This window comes from Myiozetetes cayanensis, unplaced genomic scaffold, assembly GCF_022539395.1.
Source record: "Myiozetetes cayanensis isolate MyiCay16 unplaced genomic scaffold, myiCay2020 scf6-25, whole genome shotgun sequence".
In the NCBI taxonomy this organism is placed as follows: Eukaryota; Metazoa; Chordata; class Aves; order Passeriformes; family Tyrannidae; genus Myiozetetes; species Myiozetetes cayanensis.
Window position 1 is genome coordinate 7,888,688 of NW_026087853.1, and position 24,671 is coordinate 7,913,358.

Here is a 24,671-nt window from a genome sequence, read left to right on the forward strand (position 1 = left end):
CCGCGCTGAGCTCCCCAGCCAATCGCCTGTCGCTTGGGGGCTTGAGGCGGGCGCGTTGTTCCCGCCCCGCCCCTTCGGCGCCGCAACCCGGAAGCGAAGCGCGCGGGCGCCTCAGCCGCGCCCCCCGAGTTCCGCGTTGGAGGAGGCGCCGCAGCCGCTCCCCGGGCGGGCGGGGGGTGGCGAGCTCGGCTCCCGCGGCTCCGGCGAGGGACCGCGGCCGGTGCAGCAGCGCCCGCCCGGGGCTCCGGGCACGCTTCGGCCCCGCGGGACGGCGGCGAGCGGCGCCCTCCCATTGGCTGTCCCACCGGGGCGGCCGCTCGGAGGAGATTTGATTGGCTCGCGGCGGGCGAGCTGCTCGCTGATTGGCTGCGGGTGTGCGTGACGAGGTGAGGGCGGGAAGGTATCGCGGTCGGTGCCCGTGTCCGTCCGTGTGTCCTTCCGCCCGTCAGTGTCTGCACCGCGCCCCCCGCCCGGGCCGGGACCGCGGGACACCCGCGGGACACCCCTGGGACACCCCTGGGACACCCGTGGCCGCCTCGTGACCCGCTCCCGCTGTTCCCCTCTCCCCGGTGCCTCATCAGTGCGAGCGGAGCGCGCGAAATGCTTTGGAGCCCCTCAGTCAAGGGTCGTCGTAACCATGGTTGACTTCAGTAAGTCTCGGCTGCTAACCCTTGTCAGAATGTTACTTTAAATAGGTCTTGCTTCAGAGTAACTGTTTCCTCGCCTGTGTTTGGTCTGCCGTGAGCATCCGTCACAGCTTCTCCTGCCCCTGTTGGAAAAGGGGTTGTTCATAAAGTCATGTATGCTCACATAGCTCCTGGGAGTTATGAGGGAGTGTCTGCCGCTATCCCTCGTAAACATTATCAGAATAATACTGAGAACCTCACAGTACTCTTCTAGGCACCCAGGGTGTTGTGTTTTAGACCAAAATATTAAAAGAACTGTTTAATGTTGTTACAAGAAACAAACAGACTTTAACATGTTGATATTAAATTTTCTTTTAGCTAATAAATGCATATTTGACTGTCCAATGCATGAGTGGTCTTGGGTCATCCCAAATTGCCCGTGTGAGATTTTTTTTTCTGTTTGAGAATGAAAAGCTGCTATGGAGAGTGTCAGATGACTGCGCAGTGTATTTGCAAGCCACAGAGCCAAAGCACTGTGCAGAAGCTACAGGCAGCTAATATTACCAGTGGTTCTTAACTGCAGGATTATTAGTTGAACTCTTGAGTGGGATATGTGTAAACAGCCATCTCAGAAGACTTCTGCCAGTGGGCTGAATCACGGAATCATTAGGGTTGGAAGGGACCCCTGGAGATCACCCAGTCCAGCCCCTCTGCCAAGGCAGGGCCACCCGCAGCAGGTGATGCAGGAACGCATCCAGGTGGCTTTGGAATGTCTCCAGAGAGGGAGACTCCACGACCTCCCTGGGCAGCCTGTTCCAGTGCTCTGCCACCCTCAACGTAAAGAAGTTCTTCCTCATGCTGAGGTGGAACTTTTTGTGTTTTACTTCATGGCCGTTGCTCCTCACCCTGTCACTGGGCACCACTGGAAAGGCTCTGGGCCCATCCTCTGACACCCAACTCTGAGATATTTGTGTGCCTAAACAGGCCCAGCTCCCACAGTCTCCCCTTGTCAGAGGGATGCTCCAGACCCCTAATCCTCTTTGTGGCCTCTGCTGGGCCCTTTCTTGTCTTACTTGTACTGAGGTGCCCAGAACTGGGCACAGCACTCCAGATGTGGCTTCACTAGGGCTGAGCAGAGGGGCAGAGTCACCTCCCTCAACCTGCTGGCCACAGTATTCCCAAAACAGAATAATAGTTATTGTATCAACATATATAATAATTATTATATCAATAATTCCCATAATATAATAATATTGATCATCCCAGAATAATTGTTACTTCTCTAAGATAACTGTTATATACACTGTTAATAAAGAAAGGTCCTCGAAACTTTTGACACTGATTTGTGCTTATTTTTTTCTTGCATGTGTCTGCAATGAAAGCTGCTTTAATCACAGATAATCACGTGATGCTCTGCTCGTCGCTGTGCTGTGTCAGGAAATGGACTGGGACCAGTTTGACTTGAACCCTAGAACAGTTGCTGCCCTGAAGAAAGGTAACTTACTTTGCCAAAGTCTCACTAACAGATCTGCCACTACAGTGTCTTCCTTCGTCCAACTGCCTGTCTGTGGGTGCAAGCCTGTAGATGGACACTAACACTTCAGAACTATAATTATTTAATAAACAATTTTTTGATTAATTAGAAGTAAGGCCTTTTGCCCATGCTCCAGTAATCATCTTCCAAACAATTCTGTAGCCTGTGCTGATACATTCCAGGTGAGTGTTGCCTGCCCACCTTAAAAGAATGCAGTGTAGATAAACCCTAAGCAAATCAGTGGTAGAAATTGGGAAAACTTTTCTGTGTTTAGACTGCGATCCAGCCAAAAGTATTTATAAAAATTCTTCTGGTTTCAGCTGACATAAAATCAGTGAAAGAGATTTTAAACCTTTCTGGAGCAGACTTGCAAAGACTGATGAAGCTCCCCAGCACAGACATTCAGTGCCTGCTGACAACAGTCTCTCGCACGCTGAGGAGGAACAGCATGGTCACAGGTGATGTAGTCAGTACAAAAAAGGTGTTCTGTTTAAAACTTAAAATAACCATCACTGGGACAAAACACGGTTCTGGCTCCTCGCTGACACAGTAATGTGGTTTAAAAATGAAAATGCAAGTGCTTTTATTGTGCCGTAGGGAATTATTTAACTATCCTAAGGACAGCTCCCTGGAGACCTGGGAATGGATGGGTGTCATTCTTCAGGGTCAAGGCTGCTTGAAACAGGACAAAATGATTCTCCAGCCTGAAAAACTTAACTAGAGGAAAAAAGATATTTCCTTTTTCTTTCACGTACTCTTTCTCCCTCGCCATTTTCCATTTGGACTAAGACTAGTTGCAAAACTTATATATTAAAAGCTGCATAAACTGATTTGGTAAAAACACCTCATTCCAAATCAAGCAGGACATAATAGTTCCTCCTGTACAAATGCTTCATGACAGCTCTGTGCTTAAGATTTATTTTCTTGTGATTGTATATGTCTTTAGGCCTTGGCCAGGTGCCTGCTGTGCTGTTTTATACTCTGCTATAGCTTTCCATTTCCATAATTGCTGGGTTTGAACCTTGCTGTCAGTGTTTTCCCAGAGTGTAGCTTTCCATAGAGACACCTTGGAGGCAGAGAAAGGGAAAAAAAGCTTGAGAGGAGGAAAAGGGCTCATTGTAAATTACCAGTTTTTGAACAGACATTCAGTAGTTGCTTTGTGGGGAAAGGAAACTGGAGAGGACCATCCTGACTTAGGAAAATTCTCCATCAACAAAGCAAGCATCCCTTGTAGATATAAACCTTGTAGAGCCTCTATTTTATATTATTTGTCTGTTAGAAAGATAATAAATGAAACTCTTTTTTTTTTTCTTTCTTTCTTTTTCTTTTTTAAATCGTTAAAAAAAAATCCCAACCACTGCAGCACTTCAGCTCTACCAAGATAAAGATCATCTCACCTCCCAAAGCCAGAAGCTGAGCCTGGGATGCTCGGTGCTGGATAACTTGCTAAAAGGCGGCATTCCTTTAGTGGGAATCACAGAGCTTGCTGGGGAAAGTTCTGCTGGGAAGACTCAGATTAGTTTACAGCTGTGCCTGTGTGTGCAGTATCCCTACAAATATGGTGGATTAGAGTCTGGTAAGTGCTGAAATCTAAATACTGATTAATTTGCCATTTGGAGGAATACACTGTCTTTAAGAACATTGTTGAAGCAGATGCACGTGTTCAGTAATAACTTGGTCAGTGAGTAATGCACCTTTGCAGAGAGTAGGGCATGCTGTGCACGTGTCCTGCAGCACAGGATGATTTAATTCAAAATTACTGTTGGCTGTTGTTTGCCTGCCTGCCACTCTGGGTTAAACTAAACACACTCAAACAGTGTAAGAACAGTATTGCTGTCATGAGTACCCCTTGAGGTGACAACCTCAGCGAAACAGCTGCACAGGGAATTTTCCACAAACATCTTGGGTACGTGGTATATATTCCCTAGCTGGGGTTTTGAAATTTCAAAGAATATTTTGTTTGATAAACAATAACAGTAGTGATTTACAGAGTAAAATTGATGGAAATGTAACTGAAGGAAGGTTCCTAGATTTGCCAAAGTGACGTCTTTAAGCAGAATTCTAAATATACAGGTTTATTCTTTGAGTGTATTTTTTCCTCTTCTGTCACACTGATCTCACTCCTAATTTATTTTATTTCTTTTTTTTACTATTCTATGATGCTGTAGAAAGGGAGGAAACTTGTGTCCCTTCTGAGAGTTTGGTGTCCTGGTAGTCTGCCTTAGGCGTTCTTTCTCTGTGGCTTTCTCTGTGCCTTCCATGCAGCACTGGCTTTATTTGGCAGCTCACTTGTTTGTTGTGGGGAAACTTAACAATCTCTTGAACTGTATCCACCCATGTGGAAAAATCATGGAATGCAGAAATTAAGATCTTGCTTAAAGGGCCATAATTAGCCCCTGTCTTACATTCCTCTGTCATTAATCAGAAGCAAGTATATTTTGTTTGATACCTTTGTGTGGTGCTGCCAACTGCTGCAAACAGGATGCAAATACGTTTTTATTCCTGCTCCAGCACCTCTCCCTGGTTATGTTGGAATAAAGGAACAAACCAGAACGAGGTACAGAAGAAGATGCCCAACATCCTAATGGCACTCTGGTCTCTTGCTTGTAGGGCTGCAGGATGGCAAGTGTTTTCATTATTTGTGTTTGAAGGTGATCCTGATTTTTATGCCCCAGGAACTCGGTGCTGTTACATTTGCCTTGTCGTGTCTGTGTTCCCCATGTACCTGCTCCCGAGTGTTTCCTGGAAGGTAGGATAGCATGGAGAACCAGAACGTTTTGGAGGGCTCAGAGGACAGAACCTGAAGGTCTAGAAGGTGGAAATACCCTGTTTCTGGAGTTGGAGAGCTAAGGAAGAGGTGGAATCCTAATTCTAGTTGTTCTCTATTCACAGCAGGGTATCTTGCCATCTGTTAGGCTGCACGCAGCCATAGCAGCAGATGATGTTTGCAAAGCACTTAGAAAATGAAACTTGATGTCTTTGCAGTCTTTGTAAATAAGGGTTGTGTTGAGTCTCTGATGGGAAATACGAAAATTAAAGCTTATGTTAAATATGAGGAGTTTTATCCTTTAGGAAACTTGAGGAGAACAGCACTGCTTAGAAACTCTCACAGAGCTCTAGCACTACCAGTAGAGGATTGATCTCAGTGCTAGAGGCTTGTATTTTTTTACTGCTTAGAAACTTCCCTTTTCTTAAGTGGTGATGTTGAAATACGTGTCTTTAAACAGTATGGATTTATTCTGCATTTACTTCATTTGACTTAATGCTATTCTTGTTTATAATTCTCAGTGCTAGGAGGTTGGCAGCAAAGAAATCCTGAAAGTAAACAAAGGCATCCTTTGCCTCCAGGATATCTTCCTGCCATTCCAGGAATGTCAGTTGTGTTCAGTTCCATATTGGCTGAATTTATTTTATATGCCCATATTCATAAGAAATGCGTGCATATAATGGGACAAATTAATATTCATATTGGAATTCTGAATTAGAAATCAGTGTTTGCTACTGATTCCTGCTAACAAGCTGGCTTGGTGCATGAAAGATTATGTTCATAGGAATCAAAACTTGTCCTTTTTGGGGGTGAGGTTTTTTAGTGGGTTTTATTTTTGTTTGATTGATTTTTGGGGGATGCTTTTTGTCAGCATCGCACATTTGTTGGCCTGAATAACAGATTTGATGAAATAGTTGACCTGTTTGGTTTTTGTGGAGGAAAAATGTTTAGGTGATCACTGACTGACTCCTTAAGAGTCTCTGTCAGCTTATTTCTCAAAAGTGGTAACTACCTTGACTCTTGAATTGCAGCTTCCTAATAATCTGCAAATAGCACAATGCCACAGGCTTTTCTGTTTGTGTTGTACAGCTCCTCCCTTTTTATTTGGGTCGTGACAAATCACTTATCTTTAAAGATACATGGCTGTTAAGTGCTTTTGCCTCGTAATTAGGCATTGGTCTTCAATATTTGATTTAGTAATTTACCAATATCTTGTAGCTCTACAAAACTAAACTGAGGTGGGAAATAGTCTATGAAGCAGAACTGTTCTTAAGGAAGAATTAATTTTATTTTATTTTTAGAAATGTTTAGCTGAAAAAAAAATTACCTGAATAACTGTGTTCACTTGAACTTTAAAATTCCTTTGACAAAATTTAAAATTCTTTCCCCAAACCCACTGTAAATTCAAATGTGAACACCCTTCACATGTGAATTTACAGTGGGTTTGGGGAAAGTTAAGATGAAGATGCAGTTTTAGTCCTAAAATAAATTTGGCTTAGACTCATCTTTGTCTCATAGAAAATTCTCAGGATTCAATACCCTGTCTTATATAGGTGTCTGTCAGCAAAATATTTTTATTGATATAATAACCATTAATTTTTATTTGATCTAGTCCTGAGATCTTTCTGTTTCCACTGTTGGGTATAGTTTCATATTTTTTTCCATGGAATGGGTAGAGGATTTGGACGTTGCATCTGGAAGTGGGAATCGGCACTTCCTGGAGAGCCCATGTAGGGATGCACCGTTGGGGTGGGAATGTTCAGGGTGTCTCATATTGCCAAACACATCATCTGCCAGGCTGTGTTAGCAGCTCCAGCCACTTTAGTGAGGGTGCTTAATCCTTGGATGTAGCCCTCTAAGCTGTTAACTCTGATCAGTTCTGCAATAACAGTGACAGCTTTTTGTAAGGAAAATACTGCATGTATTTTTGTTTTCTTTCCCCAACACCTTTGATGTGTATGGTTAATTTTCTCTGCATTACTTGTTAACTAGAAACCACTGTGAAAATATTTAGGCATCACTCGCAGTAATGTGATGGAAGTGTAATGTTTTTTAAATCTAATTATCATTTTCAGGAAGAGTTAATTGGAATGAGGTTGGATGAGTGGTCCTCTTTAAACTGGCTTAGAAATTGTGGCAATCCATGTGTAGATTTAAAACCTAGAATCTGGAAAAAAGACTGAAATAAATCAAAATAATAGTTGTACTGGTTTTGGCTGGGATAGCTAATTTTCTTTGTGGTCTGGTGCTGTACGACAGCAGATTTGGAGGGGGCACCTTCAGGTCTTGGGTGTTAAACCATTCTCTGGAGGTGTGATGCTCTCCCAAACTGCTCCCCTAGCTGTGGCTCTATGAGCCCGTTAGAAGCTCACACAGACCACGCTGAGGGATGGACGAAAGAGGAAGTTTATTGGGGATGGGGGCTTATATGGCTTTCAGGGGGATTAGAAAAGAACCAATTATAGTCTCAAGGTACTACAGAAAAACCCAATCAGGTAAAGAGTTAATAGCCAATAGAAAGGGGTGAACAAAGGCCAATGAGAAGACCTCAGGATATCTTCCCAGGACATTCCTGCATAAGGGTTCTTTACAGGGGGTGTCAGGAAGGAGAAGCAGTGACTTTGCAAAAATACAGAAAAGCCATTTTAAGATCTGTTTAAACAACATTAAAGACTTCTGTTTCTATAACATTTGAGCTGTTTTCTTCTTTTCCTTCACCAGTCCATCTCTGACAGGACTTCTTCCATCCTACATAGGGTAAATCCATTGCCACAGTGCTGTGTTTTGGATTTTTGACTGAAACAGGCAGACCACACAGTGTCACCCTTACTTGTAGTCTGGATAATTATGATACTTCTGATCACCCAGTGTAGCTGGTTGGGTATTCCACAGCTGTGTACAAGGAGTGTCACCCAGTGGAGAGGACAAAATCCAGTTGTGTCAGCAGGCACCAAAAAAAAAAAAAAGGACCTGACAAAACCAGGAAAGTCACAGGACTGAGGTTTTTGTTCATCATCAATTCAATGTGGTTGCAAACAAAGTAACATGAATTTCCAGGTACATACGTGTAGCTTTTGAGTGCAGAACTTCTTATTTTATATTTGTGCTATTAAGAAAGCTGTGTAAGAGCCCTGTTGTAATCCCAGGTGGTTTCCCTGGCTGCAGGAGCTGTCTACATTTGCACAGAAGATTCATTCCCAAGTAAACGTTTGCAGCAACTCATAGGCCAGCAACATAAGCTGCGTGCAGATGTTCCAGCTGAAATCATACAGAAGATCAGATTTGGAAACAGTATTTTTGTCGAGCATGCAGCAGACCTGGTAAGTAGTAGCACAAAATAAGAATGCATAATTATTACACTGTAGTCCAATAATCATGGGGGGGGTGTAATATAGGAGACCTTTCAAAAGGCTGAGAGAGGTAAACTAAGATCTGTAATGAATAAATACTACTTACTTAGAGTTTTACTGTGAAATATATTGAAAAATAGTATTTTTTTAGAATGAGTCATGCAGTAAATTTTTTAAGTCATTATGTTTATTGAAATGTAATAGACTTACTGCTACCAGTCCTACTGCAGCTCCTGGGGAGACCTTCACTGAGTTTGGAGACAGGGTATAAGTGTGTAAGCAGAAGGTGCTGTGTATACTGACTGTCCTGCAGTATAACACCAGAGCTGTTGAACTGCAAATGGGAGGAAAGGATACAAAAAGGGATGCCTGGAATGGGGAATGGGCAAAGAATCACCACAGCAGTGCAGCTCTCTTGCCCCTCTACCTGAAAGGTGTCAGAGTAGAACTGGAGGGGGAAATAAACAAACCTCAGTCGTGTGTTCTTGCCTTGTAAACCCATTTCTGTGCCTTTTCTCAAGTAGCAGGAGTATGCTCTTTATTGATAGAATGTCAGAAGTTCTGTTTTCTCTAAGGCTTGAAAGTAGCAGCTGTTGAATCATTCCAGTTTTTGGGCTTTTTAATTGTAGTTTGCAAGTGTAAGATCATCTTGCTTGAAACTTATTCACTGTGTGGTACAGGCAGCACCTAAGCCACCTTTTCCATGTCCTTTTCATTAGAAATATTAATTAAAGTTCTAATGGTAGTTTCTGGAAGTTACATGGTATGTCTTTGTAAAAAGGAGAGAATTGTCCTTCAGTAGTATGTAAATCTCTCTAAAATACCTTTAAAAGTAAAACACTACTCCTGGTAAGTCCAGCACGACAGATTATTACATTTCATTCTTGCTGTGCGTAGATGCAGTTTGTGTGCTTAGGATTGCAGTTCTGCACCCCTGAGATTTTGAAATACCAGTAAAGAATTAAAAAGCCAGAGCTGCAGGTAACTGTAGGGTGCAGTTTGGTCTTCTCGTTTTTTTTTCCTTAAGAAAAGCCACAAGAAGTTACTGTTGGGACTTAAAGATCCACAAGTTCCCTTCACGATTAGCAATTCCTTCAGCTCGTCCTGCAGTGCCGATACCTGTAGCTGATGTGACTCTCCTGCTGCGACAGGTGGAGTTCTGTGCCCTGTCTCACTGCTCTGTGTGTGTGTGGCAGGACACCTTCCACAGGTGCATCACGACGAGGCTGTCCCTGCTGCTGGCCAGGGGGATGGTCAGGCTGGTGGTCATCGACTCCATCGCTGCCTTGTTCCGCTGCGAGTTCGGGGTTTCGGAGTCTGTCATGAAGGCTCGGTATTTGCAGACCTTTGGAGCGCAGCTTCACAGTTTAAGCACGAGATTCAGGACTCCAATAATGTGCATTAATCAGGTATGGCATCGAAATTGCTGCTTATTCTATAGGGGCCGTTTAATTAATGACTCGAGGGTGATGGTGCACTCTCTGTGTGCAGATTTCATGGCAGTGCATTCACCACTGTCAGCTGAGTATTAATGACTGATGGAAACTGAAGCTTCCTTAAACTGATGTGCTTTAAACTAGTAAATTTTCTAGTCAAAATTTAAGAACATCATCTAAGCTTTTATAGACTCCTAACATTCTCAAAAGTTGCCCACTAAAGCTAACAAAAATAGGTATGTATAGCAACTGCACAAGAGATCAAAACAAAGTACCACGAGTTCTTTCTTGACGCTGGCTTCAAGTGCCATTGCCAGCAGGATCGCTCTGGGAACTCTGCAGGCACAGTTATATTCCAGGAGACAGTGAAACACCAGGGACTTTGCTGCATTTCTGTGGAGCTCAGCATTTTTGTGTAACTGCTGAGATTACTAAAGCACGAGAATGCATGGGCTGGCATGAGCTGAACAAAAAAAGGCCACAGTGATACTGGTCAAAAGGAATATTATTTTGAGAAAACAAGACAAGACACTGCTCTTAGTCTACTCACAAATTGAAGGAGCATATGAATGCTGGAGGTGAAGCACCCACAGTTGGAATATGGCCTCGGAAAGGGGTAAGTAAATGTGCAGGCAGGTCACTGATGGGAAAATTCAAAGGTCATGAAATCATTGAGAACAGGACATTTTTTTGGAGATTTGGGCTTCTGTACTTTTTCTCTGCAGCTACATCATTGGAACAGTTTTGAGGGATTTTGTTTGTGGGTTTTGGGGTTTTTTTTAAACAAATGAAGCATCTAGAAGTAGTTTAATTCACATAGGCTGTAGCTAGCTAAATAGTTCTAGCACTGTAAACTCAGCTTGTAATTCACAACTCCCTTTTCGTTTGCCTTGAAAGAATAAGGGTTTTCTAACTTGGATTCATGTATGATCCGATAACTTGGATTTTCTTGTCTTTATTCCCTTCCCTGCCCTCCTGCTCGCTGAACACAAACACACAAGCACAGGTCATCTGAAATGTTGTTCTTCTGCTTTAGGTGACAGATGCAGTGAGCGAGTTGGAAGCTGCTCAGTGCAGTTGTAGGTGAGTCATCCCCAGCAGAGTGTAACAGTGTCAAACACAGCAGCATTTAAACACTGGACTTTTTGTAACTCTATAATATAAACTAGGAGAGCGTGTGAAGGGCAGTAGGGCATTTACCCAGCAATGCTGTATTTGCTGGAGATCAGCACTAACTCATGTGCTGTGAAGGGGGAGAAGCTGTCACCTGCACTTAGGTCATAACTCTAATCAGCAAGTTAGCAGGAAAACTTCCCTGGAGTTAATGGCTGGTGTCCTTGCTTACACAGGAGTGGTTTTGCATCTCATCTGGTCTCTGATACGACTGAGTGCATTTTCTATCTGCTTAAAAAACACAGCAACCAAACCTTAGCAGTTGGCTTTTTTAGTGGGTTCAGGAAAAAAACCAAAATCGTATCTTTTGACAGGATTCAAAGGTACATATTTTTTTGGTTGTATCCTGACCTTAACCTTGGTTTACTACATAAGCTGGGTGCTACATAAATGGCTGTTTGTGAGGAGTCCTCTATGACCACCAGGTTCGGAAACTGACACAGAACATGGATAAGACTGAATTATTATTTTTTTTCCTGGTTATCTTGTAATCCTTTTACTGGAGAAATTGCACTTTATCCAGGGGGAAAAAAAAATTGGTTTTAAACTTTGGGTTGAAAGTAGTATGTATGTAGCGTTATAATTTACCCAGCATTTCTAAATATACCCTCAAATGGAACCCAGGGCCAGCAGTTACACACTTCACTTACAGTTCAATCATTTTTCTCTAGTGGTTTTCCTGTCTTAAGAGGGGGCCCATCCAGAGGCAGGTATTCCCCATGGCTGTAGTTGGACGAATGACAGTTGTTCTGATAGAAGCCCTTCTCTTCCAGCTGTTACCTTGCCACAGAGAGAACCTGACATGTAATTTTGTGAGAACACCCTGTCACCTCTGTCTTCAAAGACTGTGGTTTTCAATTTAGCAAACAATGTAAAATAGAGAAACAGCAGATCGTTTCTTCCAGTGTAATTTTGTTACAACAGAAGTGAAGATATTCCTTATGAAATTGGTGTGTGCAGAAGTGTGAGATACTGTCTTTACAGGGCAGTGGGGAACAGAGTTGCTCCAGCACTTGGAATAACCTGGGCAAATCAGCTGCTGATGAGACTGATGGCCAGCCGGATATCCCTGCCTGGACAAGCCTCTGGAGTGGCATCGCACTGCACTGGAAGTGTCAGGACTTTGAGGGTAGTTTTTGCTCCTCATCTCCCTCCATCCTCTTGCTACTATACAGTACAGTTGGAAGGTGTAAAAGGGATAAAATAACTCCTTTGCATGGTGAAGTATTCTGCTCCAAAAAAAAGGTATCAGAACTATGCTTCAGGAAGAATTACTAGTAAAGTGCAGTTCCTCCTAGGAAGGGAAGAGAGAAGTGGATGGTCAAGTACATGAACAACAGCATGACTTCATTTAGCCTTGTCCACATTGTGGAAGATGTTTTTACACTTGGATATTCGGCTTGTGAGAGAAGTGTTCTGGAGGAGAGTGAAGCTGTGGGCAGGTGGAGGCTGCACAGTGAAGTGGGAGGTGGCAATCCCCATGTTGGGGGAGACCTGATGTCTAATTTTAATAGCATACTAATGTAGAACCAACATTTACTGCAGTTGTGGACCCTCTCTGTTTCCAGACCCAAAGGGACTCAACTTCAGTCAGTCAGTGTTGCCTGCTGGTGGTTCTGGGCTGCCATTAAGGATAGCTGTCCTTTGAAATAAGACAAGGCAGCTTTGTCACAAAGCAGTGTCCTGTTTTAAAACCCCTTGTTATTAATATTTGGATTTTTAAAAATACAGTATCAAAAAGGTACTTGATTTTAACATCTTACTGTAAGAATTAAAATTGTACTGCCTTTGTACTAGATGGGTATGTTGAGCTTCATAGCACTTCTACAATTTTTCCTAGTGTTAAATTTCCACTCTTTTCCTGCTTTCCTGTCCCATCCCTTCATAGCAAAAGCCTCTTTAGCCTCTTTCATTTGAAAAATAATGAACCACACCCCCATCCCCTTGTTCTGTTTGCCCATCACTGAAGCTGTGTAACCTCAGGGCAAGTGCTCTCTTCCTGCTCTTCCTGATACTCTGCCCTGCTCTGTGTTGTGCTGGATCTGGGCAGTGTTCTGGATTGCTGCCTCTGGCATCCTCTGTCCCTGCTGCTGGGCTCTCAACTAAATTGTGCTTCTGAAGGGCATCGTCAGCTGTTTTCATCCATCCATGGAGCTTTTGCTCTGAGGTGATTTTTATTGTTTAGAGCTTTACATGGTTTTTCTTTTCTTTATCGTATCTTTTTCCTGTCCTCAGACCACTGCCATGGCACCTGCTTTTCCTGCTGTGGCTGAATTCTTCCATCCCTGAATTAGGTGTGAAAACAAGCCAGGTGAAGTTCCAGAGCCCTCAGACCTCACTAGGCCTGTGTTCTGTGGGTGCCTGCTCTCCTCCCTGTGTGATGCTCACTTGTATCACACACTCATGAAGCTTTCAGATTCCCCCCTCCTCCCTCCTACCTGCCTGCCCAGGTGGCCCAAGCAAGAACTCCCCGTTTCTGTGGTTACACAGCTCAGGTCTGTCTTTTGGCCAGGCTGCACTATATTAGTGAAACAGACACCTCCTCCACCTTTTCCCAGTCACCTTTCAGGACAAAGGCAGCCATCCTTCCATGTGGAAGCAAACAGCTGGGCAGCAGAGAGGAAGAGTTCTGTCTGGCTGCACGCTGGCTCAGCTGGAACTCTCTGGCAGGAGACTTCTCAGGGGACAGCTATGACTCAAGGAAAGGAGACCCTGTGTGACTGCCTCAGAAAATTCCAGAGGAGAACAGGAACAATCACACCTTGAAGCTGAAGGAAGGAAACTGGGCAAGCAGAACGGATGAGTTGCTTTCAGCACCTTCTGAAACTTCTTCAGGTATCTCAGGGGACCTTGTGCAAATAGCACAAGTTTTCTCTAAACTGATTTTCTAAAGTGTCTTAATTCTCTGTATTTGGAAATTACTGTGCTTGATGGTGGTTTTTAATAAAATCCAGCCATGAACTTCAGAAGCCTTTGTGTATTCTAAGGAAAAAGTGAAGAGTGTCACAGCTCAGTCATGGCTACCCGTCTTCAAATCCCTCCCTTCTGTGCCTCCTTGATAACAATTCAATGAACAGGTAACACTCCAATTTTTCCTCTTCTATCCCTGGCCTGTGTATCTGGCACTGGAACAGTACCCAACAGAATGCTTATCCTAGTACTGACTTGAAAAAAAAAAAAGCCACAGAGAGATGTAGCTGATTACTGTGAGTCAGTCAACTCCTACCTGGACATTCATTACAGGGAGCCTCATCAAACCCCACCTCCAATGCCAGGAGTTTGCCTCACAGTGTTCTGAACATGGATCAGTCTGATATACACACGCACCTTAAGGCTCAGTCTGTAATATTTTGATCATTCTTTTGCAAGGAATGAGCCATAAGCATTAAAAGTCAAAGATGAATCTGTAATCAAAGTCCCAGTTTAGCTGGTGAAAAACACTTTTACCCAGAAACTGAAGTAACATTTTGCCTGAGCAAATCTTCCTGTCAGTCACTGCCCCTGTTGGTTCATTCTTAACTCTCCAGCAGAGCAATTACAGTTTGTCTTCTGGCTCATCATCACCCACAAACCCTGAACCTCCCAAATCCAGCTGACCCCTCAGTTGATCACCTGTAGTGGCTGAATGTTCATCTCCAGCTCCTGCCCCATCCCTCAGTCCCACCCCCATCCAGCCTGGAATGTCCATCTGACACAAGTGCAGCTTTGGGGCCGCAAACCCCCATGGAAACTCAACAAAGCACCTGCCTGCTTTGAACCCGTCTGTCTAAAGGGTTGTGACAAGCAGAAGTTTTAATAAATGCAATTTAAGAACCTTCCCTTTATACAGCTTTATTCATCTTTGGGTTTCACAACTCAGATCTGTTTCTATACAAGAAAAAACTGAAGTAGTTTTTACAAAGATGATTTACATTCTAGAATGTATTAAGTCTTTATCCTGCAAGACTACATTTAAATATTTCTCTACACTTTGAAAAGAAACATTAAATGACACTTAAAAAACTTTAAAACATTTCAAATTAAACTACAGATCTGTGATGTATTTGAAGAGGCCTTTTTCAGCAGAAGGATCATATTCTGTGTTCGTTGCTTTGGAAAAGGAGAATCAAATTGATTTGTTACTTGGTAAAGAATTTACACAACTGACCTATTAACAAAACAGATGTAGTAAAACACTAAACAATTTCATTACAAGTTTCCTCAAATCACAGTGATTTGCTACTGTGTTACAGATAACATTTGTGGAAGCTTATTTTCAACACAGTTTTATGGGGTAAGACAGGCAGGTGAACTCTCAGTGGGATTTCATCCATAGCTGTGAGGAGCAGTAACTACTCAGATCAAATGCAGCATCTGAAAGCCAGTCTTGGAAGGTTTATTTATCTTTTTAAATCCAACATCAAAGTCATATACGGGGGTGGGGGTGATCTCCTCAAGAAGGATACACTCACAAATGGTTTTTTAGTTTTGCTGTTGCTGGGGTTTGGTTTTGTGAATGGTTGGGGGGGATGGGGAGGGGAATAATCCAATGCAGATGTTCCAAGATTTCCCTCAATTCTAACTATTTACAAAAGAACTAAAAGCCAGGGTGTACTTCTGTAAGTTGGTGACAATGAAACTTCACGGCAGCACATCTTTTAACATTTATTCTCTCGGTACAGACTAACATGACCGAAAATGCAATTCTCTCAGCAGCCTTCAGACACAATACATGACCTGCACAACAAAAGTAACTCAACTCACCAAATACTGTAAACACACTCTCAAAGCAGCACTGCACAGCCCTTTGACTAAATATTTACAACTGAAACACACTACTTGCAGAATTTCTGGATTCAGATGGTATAATTTAAGTACAGATACTTCTCAAGTTCAAAACCATTTTAATTTACTACCATTCAGGAGGACTTGGGGGGATGGGGCATCATTTATTTTAATGTACGACATTAAGGTAGACAAGGTGTCCAATTGTTTTTGTGTTTTGTAAGTGCTGTTTCAGCACTGCAGTACTGCAATCACCATCACAAATACCACAACAATATGCTGGCTGTTCCTCCAGAAGAGGAGCAAATCATGAAACAGGTACATTTTACAAGAATACTTGGTAAGATCTAAACTCAAGACCAAATATTGCCAATATCGGTAAAAAACGGCACACAACCACAGACAGAAGGGCAACAAGCACCTTTCTGTCAGTAACAATTCCATGTATGATTCATTCCACATCCTGCTGTACACTCTGGGACTCACCACTGTTCACAGAGAATCCAGAGGAGTCCTCATGTTTTCCATGAAGTTCACCCTTAAAATTCTGGTCAAGGACAAAAACGCCAGATTAAAAACACAACCGTATTACCAAGGTTGCAGTTTTCCTAACAAGATGTCTGTCACTTCTGAAAGTCTTTTCTAGTTTTCTGTTTCATCAGAGCTTTGATTTAGTTTGGTGCTGAAGACACCCAGGAATTAATTACACAATTGGATGTTCTGCATGTATTCTTTATGCAGACTTAGCTACAACTGGAACAGAGGAAACCCAGAAAGAAAATCTTGCATAGAATCGAACTGAGAAGCCCAACTGAAATATAAATGTAACAAACCATGTCCTGACAGTAACTCATTCACGATTCAAACACAGGGAATGTTGACTTTAACTTGGTTTTTCTACTTTACAAGTTCTTCTCAAACTGCCAACAGCTCACTGGCTCCTAACAGTAAAGACTTGGCTACCATTTGGGGGATTTATGGATTAAAGAAGTCTTCTAATTTGTTTCTTCTCTGAAAAAATAAAATCAACCTTTTAAATGTAAAAATTGTTTAATAAGCAGTAGCTCAACAACTTAACCTTCCATCACACTTTAAAATTCTATACAAAGGATTAAAACATTTAAAAGCACGGTATTAGTAATGCCACCAACAGCAACATCCTGAACAAGAAAGTTCCTCTGCGATCACCATCAACACACCATGGTGTTGCACTGTACACTGTAATTTGGCATGGTTACAGTTTATTGCTATTTACACAGTGTTGGGTTTTTTTGAGAGGCTGCAAAAAATCATTTTCCCCTCAAACCTGAAAGACGAATGTGGGAAACACTTCGTTCAGTTTAAGTAATTCCTTATTACCGAATCAGTTCTGTGTCTAAATAGTTTTGTGGGTTTTTTTTTTTTTTTTTGAAGCCAGATTTTTGTGAGGGTCTTCCAAGTGGAACACTGCCCATGGAGCTGCTCCTGCAACAGGAGTAAGCACTGTGCTGGTCAGAAAGGGACCCAAGGGGTGTTTGCAGTGAGTGTCTCACGGCACAAGGCTGGTGCAGGGCTCTCCTGCTGCCTCCTGGCCAGAGATGGGCACCCCTGGCCTGCCAGCCTCACCTACAGTTGTTTTTGCAAAGCCAGCTCAGTCTGCCTTTGTGCAGAGAGTCTATTTGCCAATTTCTATAGAAAATGTTTTGCTTTAGGGAGGGAAAAATAAAAGTATATATATTACATTTTTTTTTTAATATAAAAAGCTCTTAATAAAAAGATTAAAACTCAAGAGTCAACATTACATGAGTATCTACTGTTAAGATAACCGAGCAACAACCCGTTCCTGCTCGAGTTCACTAATGAATTGCACTACTCTGTGCTAAAACCTCTACACAATTATTAGCAGCATCGTATCTCACCGTTCCTAAACTGTCTCTATAGCAGGTGCACCACACGCAGCTTTCTTTGAAGAGATGCTCAGACGGTACCTCCTGGTAAACATAGTCAAGTGCATTACACAGACACCTTTTTGCATCAGTTACTGTAACCAACTTAAAACCAGGTGCAAACCCAGTCAAGTATTTCTCCTAAGTGCTAATTCTAATGACTTTTCACAGCCTGTTCAAATACTAAAACTTGCGTATCTTCCTATATTTTACCTCCTTCAGTTACCGCTGACCTTGAATATTCCAGCTTTTCCCAAAGTTAAATTTGTTCGGCATTTTCCAGCTCACAGCTATGACCACAAATACATTTGTTCGCACACCAGTAGGGCTTTTTCTTTTTTTACTTCCTCATCCAACTTCACGCGAAGAATTTTCACAAAAGAACAAAATTACAAGCTTTACAGAAAAGCAAAAGGAAATCCTAATGTCTATAAAATCCTTGAAACATACATAATTCCAGCAGCAGTCCTGTATACACACAGCATATATATATATATATGTGTATATATATATATTAACCTAAGTGGATTTAATGTGGATATGTGGTCACACAGGTCACTCGCCACTTTTGGCCATCTGGTGCTTCCACGGAGGCCCTTAAGATGTGAGTGGTCGCTTGCACAGCAGCTACTCCACAGTGTGACATCCCAGCGTGTAGTTGCCTGCTTCTGCTGTCACCAGCTATTATGGAGAAAGGCAGGATTTGGGATCACCACATGGAAACGTTGGGGCACTTTCAGCAAACAGAGAATGGGATTGTGAATTCCAGTGGACAAGCGGGAAAATCAACCTGAGGCTCAGTGTTCCCCTGAGAGCAGCCGCAGCTACCCGGGGACAGTTGCAGTCCAAAACTTGGGTATTCTTCTACCACACAAGGTAAAGGTTTTTTTCCATTTCTCCTGATGGACAAAACCCATCCTATCTCCATTGACTACTGAGCCCTAAGAGACTTACATTAGCAGAGTTATGGTCACAGGTGTTGCTATTCACGCTATTCACACGTAACACAGCCCCAGCCATCGTTCTGTAAAATTTAACAGCTCGGTCTAGTGGTTCAGTCAGTCGTGTCTAAGTGCTGTTTAGCCAGCCAAGGCTTCTCCCATCACAAGGATCAGTGGTGCAAGGGCAAGACCCCCCCTACTGCAGAGTGCTCAACTGGCATTTATACAGTAATGCACATGAACTTACCCTTTTCTCATTCCAGCCCTGTATGTATTTACTGACACACCCTTCGTTTTGCCTGCATTTTCAAACACCGCTGCATTTTGGGAGGCTTTGAGTGTGTTTGTATTTTCACTTTTTTTTTTTTTTTTTGGCTGCTGTAATATTCAGGTCTATTAAAGAAATCATTGTAAGTAGCATGAATGGGAGCAGTGCAATGAGCAATATGTATCTATAGTTTTCCTGTAAAGAAAACACTAACGCTGTGTTTAAAATCGTCCCGATTTAAAAAGTAAAAACAGCAGTCCATTGGGAAAAAAAAAACCAAACCAACAACATCTACAAACTAGGTGTTCCTATACACAAGGATGAGGAACCAAAGCTTTGAAGGTCTCAGTGCTTCTTTATTCACACAGGAATATTAACTAGCTTCTGTCCAAAATCTCAATGCGCCAAATCTGTATGACTGACACTCAGAGCTCTCGAGTCTGTCAGACAATTATTTCGTTCCTGTGTGAAGGGGAAAAAAACAAACAAATACATTAAGCAAATGTCCAGATAGTTCAAGAAAACAAACAAAATTACTAGTTTTAACAAACAGGAACAAGCAAATACAAGGAACTACTGGGAACTGCTGTTGTTGACGGTGGGAAGGGGGTTGATTTTCCATATTCTAATAAGCATGGTTTTCCCCAACTTTCAACTGGCAATACTGTAAAGTATACACACCTTTCCAATCCTGACCCAAACCTCACCAGAAATGCAAGGGCCCATTTATGGGAACTGCCATGAGTGTTTACGATGGGGGAACTACAAAAGTTCTCAAGAAGTGACAACTAACTATAACATCACAGTGTACACACAAACAATAAACTCCTCTCTTCTGGAAGCCACACCGATTAAATACACACTAAGGATCCAGTCTAGGGGCGTCTAGGGCATGGCACTTTGAAACACTGGTGCCGTCGCTGCAGAGAATTGTGCTCTACCCTGCATTTTTTCTGGCTGAAGCTCACCCTAAGCAAGGTTTTGCACACAATTCCAACCACAGAAAACTCTGCAGTTCATTCCTTAGAGATAATATGGTTATGACACCTTTACACCACTCAGGAGTGAAACGAGAGCCACACAGTTTTGGCTTTCCTACTTCAGGACACACGGTGCTGAAGATCCTCACCTACAGCTTTGTTAGTACAGAAGCAGTTTTATCTTCCTAAAATTAGTTGCAGTTACTGTGTTAGTAAAAAGCACAGCAGTGTTTAGAAGGCAGAACATCGCTCACTCGTTTGACAATCTCAGAAACAGTGATTTGTTAGGTAAAAACAGGCAGTGGGGAGTAGTAGCACTTGGGCACACCATGTACAGTTAAGCAAAATAAGGCCTTGTATTAGCAGAAGCTCAACACAGATCAGACAGACTTGTCAGACTGCTCCTGTCCAACCTCAGAAACATCTGGAGTCATGTCTACAGGAACCTGACAACAATTAAGATAACTGTGTTCTTTGCAATAAAGGGGTTGAATTTAAAATATACTGAGCTGGACTTTTAACAGTTCCTGCATTTTTAAGTTGCTTTTACAAGAACATAATATTCAAGTTTCACATCCACTGTAACAGAAAGTCCAAAGCCAGAGAGTGCTTGGTACCATAAAACCCAATGGTCTTTACTGGATGGACTTGAGCCCTTGCTTAAATTTAAGCATAATTCACAAAAGTGTCACACAGTGATGCCTTAAGCATGTGCTTGAAACATCTTACTGAAGTAGGATCTCACAATCACTGTAAATTCATTGTTTTATTATCATACTCTTTTTTATCCCAAACCCTACTAATAATATTTATTTCTGTAAGAGTATTGTAGGGCTTCTTACTTGAAAATGATCTTCAGTAGCCTTGCCACCCATGTTAAGAACATTCAGAGAACTGGCACGCTTCATGCTGCAACCAGGACAGTGAACATGCAAGGATAAACCGATCAGAATGGCTGAAAACTAACAGCTCTAAAAACACAATACAACAACAAGCAATGCACACTTAAGGGAGTGGGAACAATTGCCCCAGAACTGATCTGAGGGATACCCTTTAAGGTAACTGCAAAATTTCAAATATGTTTATATTTGGCTCTCAATTACATGTAAACCCAAAAAAATTACAAGCTCTTCTGAGCTTAAACATTTCAGGCAACTAATTTAATTTCAACTCAAAATAAAAATGTCCGTTTTTAAATTATATCAAATTAATACACTGACTTAGCACTGATTTTTAAATAACTAATTCTCAGTTTCAATTTTATGTGGTTTCTTTCAAAAGCATCAAAACATTCAGACAATTTAGGAAAAAAAGAGTGAAACATAAGTATGTCTGTTGTGTAGGCAGCATCTACCCTAGAAAAGCTACAACAGAAGTTAGTTTAGTTTTCCACCTCATCTTCAGAATCAATTTTAAAAAGCATTTTTAAATGTTTTATTTTAAACATTTGTAAGTGAAGAGAAACAAGATGGTTGCTGCTGTTAACTGTGGTTGTGCTTTTGGCTTTACAACACTCCAAGCAGTGGTAAAACGCACCCTGGAACACGGCACTGAAAGCAACAGATGAGGGGAAAAAAATCAATCACCTACACAGGAGCTACTGACAGTCAAAATATCACTGCATTAACTGCAATATCTGCTGATGTTCGAGATGAGGATTAATAGTTTACCTACATTTCTCAAACATACACAAAATTCAGCAAAAGTATTTTGATGTGTATGTATCGAAATTCAACATCAGCCTTAAGATTCCCATGGTGGTGGTGACCACAACAGGAAAATGTCTGCTGTCCTTTATCTCTCTGTCTGTCCATTACTCAGGATGTTCTGTGTTTGCTCTGATTTTTCACTAACTCTTTAACTAGTTCAAAACTACTAAATGAGAGCTTTGAATACGCATTTGATGAACAACTCACAGGACAACGAGCCCTAACCCTGCAGTGCTACCACAGCTTGAGACAACTGGCCTGTGCAAAGTTTCCAGTGCCTTCCAGCAACATGGAAAGGTTTATCCATACAGATCACGTTAGATATTAACCAGTTTTTCTTTCTACTGAAGCAGGACCGCTAACAGTCAAAGTCAAGCACGAGTTTTAAATGCTTTCACAGAGCAAAGGCTTAGCAGGACAATGAACCAAAACACTAACACAGACAACAGCTGCCACACAGCACAGGCTGACTGGTTTTTCCTAGTTAAATCTGAATGTTTCAAAAGCCAGAAGCACACCATTTAAAATATCTGACATGAGTGTGTTAGCAACAACAAAGCAAGGACTCATGCATGGTGTACACCTCTCATTTATTCAAGGAAACAGGTACAACAGAGGTTATATGTGGAAGTCAAAGGAAGTTAATCTGTAAAACAAACAAAATGTTACAGAAAACTCTCCAAAAGAGCATAAAGGGTTATGGAAAACGTTCCAGGGAAACAGAAAATCCACCAGTAAAAATTTACACCTACATTTTAGGTTCTTGCTAAAGTCTCAATCAAAAAAAAATTATTCACATCTGAGATACTGGCTTGCTTTTGGGTTGGTTGTTTATTTGTTTGGGTTTGTTTAAACAACACACTTAAGAATTTAGTCTGGCAAATGCACTTTTAATTCCCTCCATTCCAAACACAACTGTATAAAGAGCATGCAGTTGTTTTTCTGGTGCATAAATAATAGCAATAATGAAAGCGTTTTTTGCCCTTTTAAATTAAAAACCTTAACTGTTCTGCCGTATGGTCAAAATTTTTGAAGTGAAAAAATAAACAACACTAATTAAGCAAAGTGAAATTATTACAGAACTGAATTTTGAAATATGATAAGGAACTGATACCTTGCTTCAGGTATTGCATGTTTCAAAGGACAGTTTTAAGATACTTGTTTTTTGTCAAAAAGGCTTTTGCATGATTGTAAAGAAAACAATTTCCCTGATGAGTTTTCCACTTTATTCTCTTCAACATTCTGTATCAAGCAACAGCATGAAAACTAAGTCTGCCTTTCATCCTGTCATATTAGTGCATTGCTATTCAAATACTTCTCACTCAGAATCACACTAGCACTTGTCAATTCCTATTTACAGAAGCAGAGTATAAACAAGAGGTGTAAATCAATTTCAAAACAAAGTCTTCCTAGAGACACAAGCAGGGAATGCACTGGTAAGGAGGGAAGCACATAAGTCTTCTACCTAGAGTGGCTGACTTCACAGCAAAAGTTAGTCATATGTGTGCTATGTCAGTACTGTCATATTCAGCTATCAAACACACTAAAAACCAAAGGTCTGCATTATAAAAACTGAATATCTCTTTTGTTAAACTCAGAAAGAGGAAAAAAAATTAATTTATTTACTGAAGTTTCTTCAGAAAATGAAATCAAAATGATTCCTTGGAATATCAGTATATACAGCTATGCTTCATGATCTACAAAGCTGGTGTTTAATACCAGCAATCTTTGCATTTGAAATTAAAACCAGCTAATATAAATTAGGATTTTAGAAGTCTGTTTATTACAAGAACAGAAATTATAATATTTATTGTCTTACACACTCAAAGTGACTATCTACATAAAAGCCTGTCAATGCAATACACTTACTGCAAGTTTTAAGAGTAAATTATCCTTTGAGAACTACGGTGACATATGAAAAACAAGAGTATTTTGTCAGAAAGGGAGAGCAAGAAAGGTATTGCTCTGCTTTCAAGTTTGCTTCACATTTCTGCCCTTATTTGAGGAAATCTCATCTGGTGCTACAGACCCCACAGTGTAATTAACGTTAATGTGGGTAGATGATTTTTACATGGGTCAGGTAACACAACTGAAGTGCAAACAGTAGCAAGGCAGGTGAGTTCTTGCAGGACACTGCAAAGCCAAATGTCTTCAGTTAAGCATAATTTTCTACACCTATAATCACAGGGTTACTTTACCTGCAGAAAGAGTCAGCTACAAATACTACAGAGAACAAGGAATAACACTCCTGGCTTTTATGGAACTGAAAACCTTTCCATGTCTCACAAAAACGAGGAGAAAATGCAAACTTAGCTATGGATATATGCACCTATTTCTGAAAGAATATATCTGAACTACTGAGATAGGAAGTCTGGACAGAACTGAACAGAAACCCAACACGTAAAAACGCTAATACTGAAGAAAAGAAGGAACTCCCTTTTGTTCTATTTTGGCTTGCCTTTGTTTGTTTTCCCCAAAGGATTTTACATTTACACATTTCCTTCTTCTAATCACATGCTTTCCACAGTTTATTCCAAATTTATCATCTCAGAGGTAGTTCTTAGTAATGTTATCAATAAATGCAAAGGGATTTTTGATCCTGAATTCCATTCAGTGCCTGCAACATCAAGTCTCTGGTAGTGAAAATGTAGGTCATAATTCTAAAAATCAGGCTGAATTTGAAACAGATATGTGAGGAAGCTAATTCTACATGTACTGCAGCTGTACACAAGGCTTTACAGCCACATAAAAAAAATACGGCAAAACTTCACTGGAGCACTCAGAAATACAGTGAGAACCTGCCTCCAGGTTCTGTCTCAAGTTACATCATCACCATCACCATCATCATCTACTACAGTACCCAGAGTCAGCTGCTCCAAGTTCTCCAGTATGAGTGTTTTAAGCATAAATTCACACTGTCACAGAGTTTCCTGTCAACTAAATGAGTTCCAGTTTTCCCCAGCAAGGGCAAAAAACCCTGCAAAACTGACTGCAATTATGTTGGGGGTGAGGGGGAACACTCACTGGTGCCATGATGAAAAATAGTAGGTGCATTTTAACCTTTCTCTGCAGCAGTCATGAGGAATGATTTTATGGATTTATTAGAAATATCAGACATTTTCAAATCCATAAGCAGATGGCAAATAGGAAAGAGTGAGCAGTCAGACTCATTAAATTTGAGTTTTTACCACGGACTTC

General features: G+C 41.5%; 2 protein-coding genes across 8 annotated transcripts in view; one reads left to right on the forward strand and one right to left on the reverse strand.

Moving 5' to 3' along the window:
• Nucleotides 1-362: 362 nt before the first annotated feature.
• XRCC3 (X-ray repair cross complementing 3) lies at nt 363-14,204 on the forward strand. Of its 5 annotated transcripts, none has more exons than XM_050336954.1 (8): nt 363-650; nt 1,993-2,121; nt 2,481-2,618; nt 3,524-3,736; nt 8,093-8,247; nt 9,474-9,686; nt 10,750-10,796; nt 11,876-14,204. In XM_050336954.1, exons 2-8 carry the CDS (start codon nt 2,067-2,069, stop codon nt 12,162-12,164), a joined length of 1,110 nt encoding a protein of 369 aa, XP_050192911.1. In that variant the 5' UTR covers nt 363-650; nt 1,993-2,066; the 3' UTR covers nt 12,165-14,204. The 5 variants fall into 5 exon arrangements, with proteins under 5 accessions (XP_050192911.1, XP_050192910.1, XP_050192913.1 ...); XM_050336953.1 differs by having other exon boundaries at nt 364-650; nt 2,009-2,121; XM_050336957.1 differs by having other exon boundaries at nt 366-650; nt 2,009-2,121; nt 11,871-14,204.
• Nucleotides 14,205-14,701: 497 nt separating this feature from the next.
• KLC1 (kinesin light chain 1) overlaps nt 14,702-24,671 on the reverse strand; it is a 50,239-nt gene continuing 40,269 nt past the window's right edge. For 2 of the 3 annotated variants that reach the window (XM_050336948.1, XM_050336947.1), the window contains exons 15-16: nt 20,607-20,673; nt 14,702-19,246 (exon numbers count right to left, since the gene is read on the reverse strand). In XM_050336948.1, coding sequence (XP_050192905.1) covers nt 19,181-19,246; nt 20,607-20,673 — 133 coding nt within the window. In that variant the 3' untranslated portion in view covers nt 14,702-19,180. The remainder of the gene's footprint in view (nt 19,247-20,606; nt 20,674-24,671) is intronic. The other variant, XM_050336949.1, reaches the window with a different exon arrangement.

Excerpts from the sequence above, each read along its gene's own strand:
- XRCC3 (XM_050336954.1), top strand. The coding sequence starts at position 2,067 with ATGGACTGGGACCAGTTTGACTTGAACCCTAGAACAGTTGCTGCCCTG. Across the intron at positions 2,122-2,480 it reads AGTTGCTGCCCTGAAGAAAG|CTGACATAAAATCAGTGAAA; the intron begins GTAACTTACTTT and ends TTCTGGTTTCAG. Across the intron at positions 3,737-8,092 it reads ATATGGTGGATTAGAGTCTG|GAGCTGTCTACATTTGCACA; the intron begins GTAAGTGCTGAA and ends CCCTGGCTGCAG.